Below are 13,737 nucleotides of genomic sequence, written 5' to 3' on the forward strand. Positions count from 1 at the left end.
AAAAAAAAGTTTAAGTTTTACATTTAAATATTTGTGAAGAGGATTATGAAACTGATCAATCCAGAAATGCTTCAAAAGGCTTTGTGTGCTTTGCTTCAAATGAAATCTGATTTTATCTTCAGCTTTCTAATTAAATTTTGAAGGTTTTGGGTAAAACAAAAATGATATCAAAGCTGTTTATAATTCCAACCACCCTTAGCAAAAAATGAAAAAAAAAACACTTTCATCTCATGAATTAACTTTAACATCGTTGTTATAAAACAAGACAAACAATACATTAGGAGTTGTCTGTCGTTCAGGTGCCAATAACATTTCATAATTGAATAATAAAAAGTATTCTATGAACAGATTGAGTAAATATTGAATGGGAAAATAGATAGGAAACGAAAAAATAGGATAAAATAGGGCAATAAAACTTTGTAATTATAATTTCTAAATAAAACCTGGTGAAAGATAAAACAGTACAGGTCAAAAATGTTTATCTTAAAACGAGGCATCTTGTGCAGGAGGCTGTGACCCCACAGCATGATGCTGCCGTCCCCAATGTTTCAACATGTGGATGGTTTTCTTTTGTTCATGTTGTTTTGCAACCAATCGTACTTTTTGGAAAGCAGTCAGCAGAATCCGCTTTTTTTGTTTTTTTTACACATATTTAATGATAAAGTGAGAACATTTTAGAAGATGCTTTAGAAACTTCTTCATCTTTGGTTTAGTTCCCTTTTGGCAAAGCTTTTTTTGCTTTTACTGACAAATAAAATCCATTTTCATCTTGAGCTTTTTACCCGACGCTGTATTTTAACCATGCACCCATACAACAAAAAAGAAAACTAACCCCATTGCATGATGCTGCCACTGCAACAGTAACCGTTGGGTATGGTTGGTTCTCCTTAGGGGATGAAGTGATTTGCTCATAAATTATCGCTGCGAAATGCAGCCTTAAAGTTCAACTTCAGAGTTTTTTTGGGGTTTTCTAATTAAATAACCGAGGACATTCTGAAGCTCTTGTGAAGCTGACCACTCCGAATGCACTTCAGAGAGTTGGCAGTGGCTCACGGCCACGCTTCACGCAACACAAGAGCAACAGATTTATCTTTTTCTCTCTGTGCCTACTCCTCTCTGTCCTCCTTTCTCTTCTTTCGGCTCAGGCTTCGTCAGCCCGCAAGTTGATGACATAAAGCAGGAAAGACTCAAACTCATCCAGCGCATGCAGGACTGGATCAGGGAGCTTTCCGGTGCTTGGCATGCCGCCTCAGTCCTCTCGTTTGATCTGGAGCGAGACGCTGCGTCGAGGCTGAGCTGCTCGCTCGTATGTTTGTGCCGGTTTTTCCAGCCTTCACTTTGAGGAAAGCTGCAGCGGTGAGGGCCGTCGGACGGAAGTGTTTGAGATTCAGACTTGTTTACATCAGCTCACTAACTGTTGGAGGATACGGCTTAAAAATAAAATAACGTTTTTTGGGTATTTCTCTTTTATAACACAGCTGATTTAAATCAACGTTTTTCTTGCTTTCTTTTCTAAAATGGAAATTTAGACAGAAAATATTTTCAAAAAGTGGCTTTTATTTCCATCACCTTTCTTTGAGTTGCACGGCGAAGTGTTACGAGAATGTTTATTTGGTTATGAGAATACAGTTGAATATTAGCAGATTAAAGATGCAATTTTACCAGAAAAGACATCTTAAGAGTTACAAGAAAACATTTGTTTTAATGAGAAAAAAGCTTCGAGAGACTTATCTGACGTGACCAGCTCAGTTCTTTGCGCAAACATTTCTGAGTCTTTTTACTGATGATTTGTTTCCGATGTGTAAAAAGATGAAATTTTTCTATAACGGGTAAGTATTGTCTAGAAAGTATAACTTCATGAGATTTTCAACATTCCACACTTGAATTTAAAAATAGGACTTTATTCACGTAGTGAGAAAACAATACAAAACAATCTTAGTCTGGCCCTACTTCTTGGTCGCAGAGCTGACCTTAATTCAAAGTCCAAATAAACAGTTACGCACAGTTGTCAAACAACATGGCCGCCGTGGGCGTTGTGACATCACTCGGAACTATGAAAACCCAAGAAGTGCCAAAATCAGGATTTGTTTTGGAGAATCACAACTTTCCAATAATTAAATTGTCAAAATCCAAACATTTTGATTCATCGATAAAATCAGGGACTGATGCGAGTTCCTACAAATGTCACAGAGAGGGAAAAAAAACGAACTGAAATCGTATAACTAATCACAGCAATGGTTTCATCTTCACAGTGACCCTCGCTTTAAATCCATCTAATTGATTGAGTCGGCCCATCTCCACATGTTGCATGGCGTCTCTCTGTCATGCTCTGGTGGTGAAAGCAGACAGGGAGAATCCAAACCTCAAAAGCTTAACCAGCACAGACTGATGTGTTGAGCCAGGATGGTCCTATTGCCATGTGAGTGTGTCTCCAAGGCAGGAGTCCGTTACCGGCGCACTGGGCCGCTGCTCCTGCAGCACGAGGGAGGCCGTCCGCTTCAGGGGGTCCCAGCGGGTCGCTCTCGTTACTGGGGCGTGAGGAGGTGCGCTGGTGTGAACTGCCATGCCAGAGGTGGGTACCAGTGATGAGCTGCGAATCTTTGCACGGCAGTTCCAAGTCGAGGCCAAATCCACGTCTTTAATTATAAGTTTAGACAAGTTAAAACAAGTCGTCTTTTCTGCCTTTTGGATCCCAAAAGAGCTGCTTTGAGTTTCCATCGTCTTCATTCAGCACCAAAAAAAAAACACCATTTACCTGGAACATTGTTTTGTTTTATTAAAGCAATCTATAACAGAATTCTAAGACTTTTTTTTCTCCTCCAAGAAGTAACAGCTCAATGCTTTAGTGAAGTAGTTTTTAATGCAAATGTTGCTTTTCTATTACTTCTTTAGTTTCTTTGTTAGAAATCTGTCAGAATTAAAAAATAAATCAAGGAAATCTGTATGTACATCATGTTTCACACACTGTCACAACTGTGCAAATTAAAATCTATAAAAATGCAAAGTTAAAACATTTATGCATTGACAAAAACATCCACACAAAAACTTTAATCTTTCGGAGACGTTTAGTTCCTATCACCTTCAGTGTAACAAGAGCTTTAAAAGTGAGTAATCTTACAACCTGAGGCCTAAACGCGTAGAAACTCACTAAATTTTAAAACATCTTTCTATTACTTAATTAATCTAAAAGTTTGATTTTCCTACATTTACAGTTAAATACAATTGATATCCATGTCACATTTATAATAAAAAACACTTTCAAGAAATTGCACCAACAGAAACAGATTATTTTCCTTCTTATTCTCATTACTGACTTCGCAAACCTTCTGAATATTCAATTTCTAAATGCGTGCAAATAAAAGGACTTCATTTTTCTGTTACCACCGACAGATTTAGATCCAGCATAATCCTTTAATTTTACAAACACGTTTCTTCTGATTGGAAGGAATAATAACTATTTTGAGTGACCCAGACAGATTTCTGACTTGAATCTGGTGGAGATCCTGTGGAGGGATGTGAAGATCCCCTAGGAGGCCAGAAATTTGGATAATTTAGATTTCAAATTATCAACCCAGAGGTGGGTGAAAAAAGGACAAATCTATTTACATTTAGAAAGAACTGAGTGAAAATAGTTTTGAAAAGAAAAAAGAAAGATTTATCCATGTGAATTTACACATTATTTAAAAACAACATGTGGAAAAAATATCTATACACTTTAAGCAAGATTGTGGAAGAAAAATGTTACTTGGTGTTACAACAATCAAACCTTCAGCTTTTTTTCTTCCACTTCTATTTTGGTGATATGTCTCTGATGTTGGAAAGCCTCCTTTCCATCACCCTAATCTTAACTACCTCCACAGATTCTCCATTAGTTTCCAACAGAGTCACTCAAAAATGTTTCTTCCAATTTGAAGAAATATTTTGCTAGTTCAATGATTTCTTTCAACCTAAATCTGAGGGAGATGTCAGTTTATAAAATGCTAAAAATTTAAGCAAGTGGAAAATTAATGTATAACAAAAATAAGTCAAATGAAGCTCTTTTATTTGTATGCATTTAGCAATATAATATTCAGAGTGTTTCTGATGTATAATGAGCTGTAAAGGAATAAAAGATCTCATTTTAATCATCAGTACAGAAGAAATTAGGTCCGTTTCAGTTCACACTATTTATTTAGAGTGTTTTAAATAGAGTTTCCATGTAACACGGCGTGAAAATTAGATTTAATACCCGTATATATTATTACAGAGTTTGTCTTGTTTAAAATGTTTAGCATTATCTATGCAGCTTAACGTCTCTAAAACAGGCTGGACAAATATTCAATCAGGCGGCCCAAATGCTGATCTAAAAGTTTTATCTGTTCATTCAGAGGAAAATGTAGCAGACAGACAATCTGTCTGACTTTATAGAGTGAATTCAGGGAATACTTCACCTAGCTTTCAGTAATCCCATTGGTTAAACCACCTCTGCTTTTGAAATCATTGAAAAACTTTTAGAACCTGCCTAATTTGTTACTAAAGTCAATGTTTACGGTTCATAACCAAAGCATGACACCATGACGCACATTTACACCTGTGGACTGTACTGAACACTTTAGCTGAAACGCAAATCGGATTAAACGATTGTTGAAATAATCGCCAACTAATTTAGTAATCAATTAATTGTTAACTGGGTTATACAGACTATGAAGAAGGCCATTTGCTGAAGGAATAATATACTCAAAGCGGTAATCAGGCCAAAACTATACACAATACTTTTAAGATAAAAAGGTTAAATATGTTTTACCCAGAACTCAAGTGGCAGTTTTGGCTTCACCTGATTTGATTTCTGTTAAAGAAATTCTCCTATTATTAATCCCCAGTTGGTTATTAATACAAAAATGAATCAACAGATTATTCCTGCACTGTTGATGTTTAGTCAAACAGAAAGGCTCAGCTTTCCACAGATGCATCCTTTGCTACAAATGATCAAGCACACTAAAGAAACGCGACGTCGCGGCATGTTGGGCAATAAAATGTGCATTTTATTATCTATAAAAGGAATTAAATTATTTGTGTATGAAAAGGGTTAAATTAAAAATCTGCAAGGTGTGCCAATTTCTTATTCGATTAATCAATAGAGTAATAACTAAAATAATCACTTGATGCAACCCTTCTGAATGCATAGTGGTCCCGGGGGGGGGGGATTTTAATAGTAAGTGTAGAAAATTACGCATGAAAAGAAAACATTCATCAATAATTTGAATTGCCGTCATCAAGTCAGACAATTATCTCCAACAGCTCACGTATTTTTCTGTGCCTGATGCAGACTGACGCAGGAGAAAAAAACCTTTTCTTTCTTTTTTTTTTTTGGGACTTTTTTAACGGTTACAATGATTCATTTTGAACGGATAACAAAAGCTGAAGTCTCACATTGTCGTGCAGCTGTTTCATCCGATCCTGAGGAACCAAACTAACGTGACGTGCGATGATAGTGGGGTACAGTTGCAGAAAGTGTTTGATAAAAAAAAGTTGTTGTAGGTGATTTCAGTTATTTTTCTTATCTTTGGTGCGGCTTTTGATCAGCAGTGGGACATGACCTCGTTCTGGTCTTGTTTTTAGAAGGGACCCTGCTGGGAGTAGGTGTAGACTCTTTGATTTAGCACTAGAACTGAATCATTGCAGTTTTTACATTATGTGCAATTTAAATGTTGAGGTCAGAGACCAAAGTTCAAGGAAAGTAATGAGTGGATCATTTCAACTTATTATTATTTTTTTTTCTTGTCTTCAATTAGAAAATGATCTGTGCTGCTTAAAGCGAAAACTGCTGAAATCTAAATGAAAAGATCCATTAAGATTTGACAAACAGTGTAAGCTCCTACACACACTTTAAGGCTCACTCATTCTCCTTATCTTTTTGTTGTTCTGCAAAAGGATAAGAATATTTTTTTTTTATTTATCATGCAAAAAAATATTTTTGCAACTGAAATTGGTATGTCTAGAGGTTAAACCAGCAGAAAGCAACTTAAATCTAAAGAGGAGAATACAGTTTTAATCACACAAGCTGTAGAAGACGTTTGTGGATAATTATATCTTCTTTTGATCTTGCCTCTCATTTCCTGTTTCCCATTATGCTCATGTATTAATGTATAAGTAGAGAACTGAAATTGCAGAGGGCCATGCAAATCACACTGTTCTGGGTATTCACACTGGTTCTATTATTTGTGTACACGTACTGAACTGGTGGTGTGTGAGGGGAGAAAGAAAACGTCTGTTACAACTTGTTTCCACTGACATATTCACCCATCTTAAACACACACACACACACACACACTCCTAGCTCATATAGAAACAAGGTTCGTATAGTTTCAAAGTGAATGTGTGACTGTCTTCAATAGAAGCAACTCAGAAATCTAAAAATCACCTACCATGAAGGGATTTTTTTTTTTGGCTTTCTCTCCTTCCCCACATTAACCTGGGGCTATTAGTCGTCTTAATCAGTCAGTTTCTTTTATAGAATAGAAAAACTTATAACTGAAAATTGTGTATTTGCACTTACACTCCTGTTTTCACGAGTAAAGTCTTCCTGCTCGTTACATCTGCAGAAAGGGAGAAATTTTGTCACTAAAAAGCGCCCTGACAAAGATGGCGTTGATCAGTCCTTCCACCGCTAACAAAAACCACCGCCAATAAGATGATGGACACCACGGTCGCAGCGTCGGAAGGCCAACAGACTCTGTTACGCCGTCGTTACGTTTAATGCAGGGATCAGCAGGGGCGTCCATTTTCCCGTCATGTCCACTTCAGCTTCTGATCAGACGTCTGTCCTGCTAAATGAAATTTGCTCAGACCCACAAATGTTACATGGCATTTTGAGAAAACAAAAAAAACACAACAACTTACAATTGCTTGTAAATATTAGGTTTTAAAATAATACTTTATTTTAGTAGAAACTTTAGCAAAAACAAAGCAAAAAAGAATGTTTGCATTTTCTTCCGTGGAATATTGATGTTTATCCAAAATGATGTGACAAAATACTAAAAGAAAGACATGGCTTCTAATCTAATCGCTGATTTAAAAAGAAGAACAGAAAAATTTCAAAGTTATTAAGAGCCATAGTGGAAAGTTCAAAGAATCACTGGCGGCTCTGGAGCCGCAGGCTGCAGACCCCTGCCTCAGACCTTTGAGTCTCTGACACAGGGAAGCAGTGGGAGGTTTACCTGCGGGCCGAAAGGTCGAACGGCAGCCATTAAAGATGATATTGCATGGGATATATTTCCTGTAATTAAAACTCAACTGAGTGACAAACTGTTTATATCTGCTGCAGGATATATATTTTTTATTTATTTTCTACTTTTTTTTTAAGTGTGCTGAAAAAATGAATCACAGGAAGCACAAGAATCACAAAGGAATTAGTGAGCAACATCAGGGACAAGACATGTTTGTACAAGTGTGTGTATCACACAAGCAAACATCTCTGAAGAGAAATTTTATTCAAAACATAAAAGAGGGAAAAAAAATACAATTAACAGATATTAAGATTGTGCCTAATGTCACTAGTGGAACTTGTGCAAGGAGTTTGATCTTTATTAAAAGCTTGTTACAGCAAAAAAAAAAAAAAAAGAAAAAAAAAGAAAGTGAACATCTCCATGACAAATAATTCAGAAATCTTGGTTCCTAGATGGCTGACATTTTATGATGAGGGTCACTTTTATGTAGTTCAGTTGTTCAAGATGTTATTCTGTGATCCAGAGGGGCCGTACACTCTGAGGGATTTTTAAGTGAGAACAACTAGAAGGAGGTTTCTGCTGACAAATGGGTTAAACTGATGTCAAAGCATGTCTGCAGTACAATTAAATTAAAGCTTATAATTTGGTGTGATTTTCATTTTAGTTGTAGCAAACAGTAAGTAAAAATCAAATGCTCTAAGCGGGTTGGTTGTCCCGGTTATCAGTATGATTTAATTCAAGAACATTTTAAAATATGCATTTTAATCAGATACAGACCTTATATAGTGCACTTCTTATTTAAATTGTGCAATATATTATGCAAGCAGCAACAATTTGTGTAAAAAGCTGTGAATTATTGTGTTTGAATCTTTGTGACCAATAACTAGAATCTGTGACCCAAAAAAAAAATCAAAGTGCCAGAAAATACCGCATGGTTTAGCCGCTAGGTGAAAAGCGGATTTATGTCAAAGCTACTTGGCTTTTTATTTTTAAAAGTTTGTGATTTTTTAATACAAAAAAACAGCCTGAAAATGACTCGCTATAATCTCAGAATTGCACTGCAACATGTGGTGTGTCAGTAAAAAGCAAAGATGACGAGCAAAACCTTCAGATTGGAGGAGCTGTAATGGTAGTTAAGAGTTTTTGTTTTAATTTATACTTTTGTTTTTGTGACATGGCTTCATTTTCATTTCTTCTGTTAGAACTAAAATTGTTACATTATTTTATATTATACAGATACAACTACAGTTTAACTTGAAGGGGTGAAATTTAATGAGTGGCTGCTTCACTGCACGCCTTTTTGAACGTATAAAAGGAATTAAATGTTTACGTCTGCCGTCTCTGAATTAGGTTGTGCTGCTTAGTGAAACATATAAGTTTTGCTATTATGTGACCAGGCACATTTTAAATAAACGTAAACGTACAATTATTATAGGTGCAGAAACTAATATGTTGTTTCAGCAGGAATAAGAGGAATTCTTATACATTATAAGTGAAAGCATCCAGCTCTTGTCAAACATTCATGTTAATTTTCTGAGTAATTGCAGTATTTTGACTCCATATTATTCTACGCTGAGAATCTCATAATGATCCATACCTATCCTTGTATCTCTCTCTCTTTTTTTTTTGTGTACACACAAGCTGCTCCCTCATCAGATTAGTCCTGCGAACATTCAGGCCAAGTTTCCAGCAAATGATGAGCGGATGACAAATGACCTACATGTCGTTTTTAGGTAACAGTGTGACACTGATTCCTTTTTAGAACGGCTAATTTGTCAGGGGAAACACAACGTGACCTCAGACTCTTAACCAGCAGTGTCCAACAGAAAGACCCAAGATCCTCCATAACGTCTCTCCCTGATGTTGTGTGTGTGTTTGTGTGTGTTTTGGAGGCGAGTCACCCCAGACAGGACCTGACTCAGAAAGCAGCTGGGCAGACATCCGGGCCCCAGCTTTGTATCAGTCATACCTCGGTGAAAACGGGCACATTGTTCCCCATCAGCATCTTTTGCTCTGAAGGAACAAGTCGCTCTGAGGGAGCAGTAAGTGTGAGCTGCATTGTGAAGACGTGGGGAGGGAAGGACTCGGCTCCGGTCTGAAAGCTGAGACATCTTCCTCTTACAGTAACGCAATGGTCCAGATGCAACGAGTAGAGGCGTGGCTCCTGCGTCTGAATATTTAGCTGTATTTTTCAAATATAATCTTGTTTAAATCTGGCTGTTCTGAGTGCACACCGACACGCAGACACCAAGCACTTTCACTTTGCTTTTGCTTGCTGACTTTCTAACCACAACGTCTGCGGCACGTAAACTCAAGACTGCAGCTTCACTTTACGTTGAGCAGATGCGAAAGGAAATCAGCAGATGCTCGCGTTCCCGTATTTTAACTGGGTTTTGGTTGTGTCTCGCTCCAACCGTCTTCGCAAAATAATGGGTGCCTGATCTTGTTACCCATCTGTTGTCGTCTGACGTGTGAAGCAGCAGCAGGAGCAGTTGTGAGGGCAGAAGATGTGGAGCATGTTGTGGCTTTTGCCAGGTACATTGTACTGTAACCCATGTGGTTATTCGAGCAGCATACAGTAGTGTATGTGACATGCCTCATAGGAACAATACAGAGCCGCAGTGTACTGTATGCAGAAGCAGCTCCACAGGTTCACGTTTGTGCTCGGCACAACAAAATATTCACAACCCTTAGTCTTTTTTTTCTGCTTTTTTTTTTTCACATTATGGCACGTTAAGTGCAGATTCCGACAAAATCTGCAGCAAGACTTGAAAAATCCAGTTCACAGATGCTTTCCAGCCAATCTGACTGAGTTTGAGCTACCTCTGCAAAGAGGATTTTTAGTTTTAGCTGACACAGAGGCATGCCACACTTTTGAGATTTTAATTTGCAAAACAAGAAAACAGAACATCTTTTCTGTTCCTCTTCATATCAGGGCTGTGCAACCTTTGTAATCTAAAGAGCCATTTTTGCCTTCAGTCCAGCGAAGGAAAACTGGTTACATGATCTTTTGAAAAACATAAAAAATACTTTGTATTCTCGTGTTTACAGGACCATCATTTCATTTCTATTTTTAGGTTTTAAATGAAAGAAAGATGCCACATGTTTTGCAGTAAAGTGAGTGGACACATTTTCTTTCTTTGGGACTTGTAGAAAAATATTTATGTATTTATACCGAGTCTCTGTGTATCTCTGTGCGCTGTGAGCGCTTGGCCTATGAAGCTGAATGTGAAAAAGCAGCTTCCAACCTAATGACAAAAAAAGACCTGAAAAATATTACGGGTTTATTGGAGTCCTTTTTATGTGTATATTTAATCCAATTATTCCATCAGAAAAATATGAAAAGCGGCTAAAACCGGAAGTTTTATTATATATATAGATTTTTAAATACATTAGTTGGTTCTTTATTAGTTTTGCCAAAGTTATTAGGAGCCATTGTGGAAGGTCCAAAGAGCCTCTTGCGGGCCTGGAGCCACAAGTAAGAATCTTGGTCTATATAAAAAAAATCCCAGATAAATTAAACCGATGTTTCCAGTTATAACATGAGGAAAGATAAACAAGTTAAATTGTTTTCCAGGGTTTTATACTTTAGTTTTTGTTTATTCCATAATCCACACTGTGACCTTGTGGCTTAGTTATGTAGGACTAATACTGTGTAAATGCAACCTAAAGTACAGTAAATGTCGCACATAGAGCAAGTGTCCCTTCTAATATAACTTTAGGAAAATCAGATGTGCCTTCCTTATATGTCACCATCTGGCCTCTCTGCTATTTCTGACCTGCCCGTTGCTGCCGTTCTCTTGTCTGGATTTGTCTCCAGTCACCTCTGAGTCACTGAAGAAACGCTTTTCCACCAGCTGAAGGGTCCAGGTGTGGTCGCCCAGTGACCCGGCCTCTCCACACCCCGGTCAGCAGGCTCTGTGTGGGCAAGATGGGGGTTAAAGGTGACTTTTAGTGTGGCTGTGTTTCTGGGTACCCGAAGAGGATGTGTCCATATGTGGGTGTGTGTGTGTGTGTGTGAGTGTTGGCTGACACAGATGGCTCTGAAGCGAGGATGTGATAAACACCCTGGGCAGGGGGATCTCCGTCCAGGAGTGGGCTCCATGTTTTAGCGGTGAAGTCATTGGGGAAAAAAGCCTGGTCGGACTGGAGGAGGAACAAACACACGCTCACTCAAACACGCAGACAGATATTACCTGCAAACAGTTCTCACGCGAGTCACAATTTTCCCCTCGCGTTAGCCGAATGACCCGCTCCTCAGGCTTCCATCGTCTGATCAGATTTGCAGGTTTACTCCCCGCAGCCGGCTCGTAAAGAGACGCTCAGAGCGTTTTGTTTTTGCGCACAGAGATGGTGAGGAGGTCAGAGTTTCTGTACCACCGCCTCACCACCCTGCGTGTGTGTGTTCTCGCAGCGTTGCTCCTGTTATGTTAGGTGTGAACTATGGCCCTGTGGAGCATTGGGTAACAGTAGTGATTGCCTAACCCTGTTGTTGTGATGATGTCGTAACCCGTTGGACCTGGCCAGCGTTTGGCTGTCATGGGAGCCGTTGTTCTCCATCTTCCTCTGCCCAGGACGTCAGGGCACACATGACTGCCTGTGTGTGTGTATAGGGGTGTGTGTGTACGTACGTGTGTGTGTGTGTGCGTGAGCCCGCATGTGTCGTCCTGTGACTGTGCCTGTGTGTGTGTGTGTGTGTGTGTCGGAATTTCATGAACATGAGGAACAAGAAGCCGGGAACCCTAAAGGTGGCACACAGACAAGTCAAAGGTCACGTCTGACTCGAAGCCTTTGGAATTTAGCGTTCTCAGAACGAACACAGGACATCCAGACATGCTCCATTCTCCATGAACAGAAGCAGGAAATGATAGTTCATTAAAAAAAGGGGGGGGAAAAAAGAAACGAGATGACTGAAACGCTGCTCACAAATTAACCCTTCAGAACAATAATCAGGAAGCAGACAGCAGGGGGATTTTCCCTCCTTTCTTACTTCACATGAGATTTTTTCCCCTCCACATCCTTCCAGATTATTGAACACATATTTCAGAAAATGCCAACAGAGATTAATTTTTTTAATTTCTAAGTGAACTCAATCTACCACAAGTTTTTATCAGAAACCTGGAGAAATGAATGTGTTTGTTGCATGATTTCCTCCATGCGCTTCATAATTTTATCCAGTTGATTACTTCTTTTCCTTTTTATTTTTCAGTTTATTATTTTTGCTGGAGTTTTTTTTTTTTTTTTTTTTTTTTTACTCTTTAACAGCTATGCAAATCATGTGTGTGGGTGTATGTGCTCAAGGATTTAAACGTGGTGCAGTATTTTTTACTTCTGAGACAGAGCTGTCATATTTCACAGAATACACTTGATTCCACCTGACAAACAGTTTAATAATTGTTGCTTTGGGATGAGCTGCAGAGATGTGCTGTGTGAGCGCAGGGAGGGAAAGCAGAAGAAGGGATTGTGTTGGTGGTATTATAGGGAGGTGGCAGAGCTTTGGTTTCTCCTGCATCTCAGGATGAGATCAGTTCATGTTCAAAAAGTGTTGATCAAACTGAGCAGGGTTCATCTGACTGTACTCTCAAAATGAGGCGGTATTACCTTGTTTAGAGGAAAGCAAAGAAAGAAAATAGGGTGTGAGCGCATCGTAAGTGATGTACGTTCTGGTTCCCTGTAAATCTCTGTGGTTAAATACATTAAAATCTAATTTAACACTTTTTTAAAAACTCTATGTTTGCATCTATGCATGAAAAGAAACAACAACAAAGACATTAAGTTTGAGTATCAGATTTATTTCATTATGTCACCTTTCAGTTTGCAAAGACGTGTATTCAAATTCCTCTGGTGAAATAATTTAACGTACAAAATCAGCTTCAGGCAGAAAAAGAGCATACATTACTTTTTACAATAAATGCTATTTTTAAATTTTAGCAGCAACTCTTCAAACAACTTTTGGCTTTTTACAAAAATTATTTGTAAAAGAAAATGTACAATGTGATTTTGTGACATGAAAAATGTAAAATTTAAAATAGACTTTACACACACACACACACACACACACACACACACATATATATATATATATATTTCTGGGTAGTTAAAATAATTTTACTTGTTAAATGTTTCAGAGGATCCACATGTGGGAAGTGTTACAGTTTTTCAATAAAACATTTACAGCCTCTTTAAATTTTCCTTGCTGTTATTATTTCTGCTTTTCCTCATTCCTTATCTGCAGCTTTCTGAAGAGAGTAACACACACACACACACACACACACCCACACACACACTCCAAATTATTTTAGTTTTTTATTATTTTGTTTTTGATTGATTAAAAAAAGTCAATAATTTTTAAATTATCTCAAGCACTCAAAGGATTATCATGTGCACCAAACACCAACATGCGTCATTTATTTATGTTATTAATATACTTGACAAAATCACAAAATAGTCGACTTATTTTGTGAGTGACGGACCCAGAAGTGTGGCACACCTTTGTGGCACATGCAGAACAATTTTGTCCCACCTTATTAAA

At 38.0% G+C, this 13,737-nt stretch overlaps 1 protein-coding gene and 1 long non-coding RNA gene across 5 annotated transcripts in view; one reads left to right on the forward strand and one right to left on the reverse strand.

The window, feature by feature from the left end:
- LOC103476097 (vacuole membrane protein 1) overlaps positions 1–13,737 on the forward strand; it is a 77,339-nt gene that overhangs the window by 57,110 nt on the left and 6,492 nt on the right. The window contains exon 11 of one of the 4 annotated variants that reach the window (XM_008428189.2): positions 1,146–7,599. The exons of the other annotated variants lie outside the window; for them this stretch is intronic. Coding sequence (XP_008426411.1) covers positions 1,146–1,167 — 22 coding nt within the window. The 3' untranslated portion in view covers positions 1,168–7,599. Of the gene's footprint in view, positions 1–1,145; positions 7,600–13,737 lie in introns of those variants that run through there. 4 annotated transcript variants of the gene reach the window in all.
- Positions 1,881–11,668, reverse strand: LOC108166882 (uncharacterized). Its single transcript, XR_001777285.1, has 2 exons — positions 11,402–11,668; positions 1,881–11,123 (listed from the first exon to the last, which is right to left on the reverse strand). It is a non-coding gene; the product is annotated as an uncharacterized LOC108166882 (long non-coding RNA).

This window comes from Poecilia reticulata, linkage group LG14 (assembly GCF_000633615.1).
Source record: "Poecilia reticulata strain Guanapo linkage group LG14, Guppy_female_1.0+MT, whole genome shotgun sequence".
In the NCBI taxonomy this organism is placed as follows: Eukaryota; Metazoa; Chordata; class Actinopteri; order Cyprinodontiformes; family Poeciliidae; genus Poecilia; species Poecilia reticulata.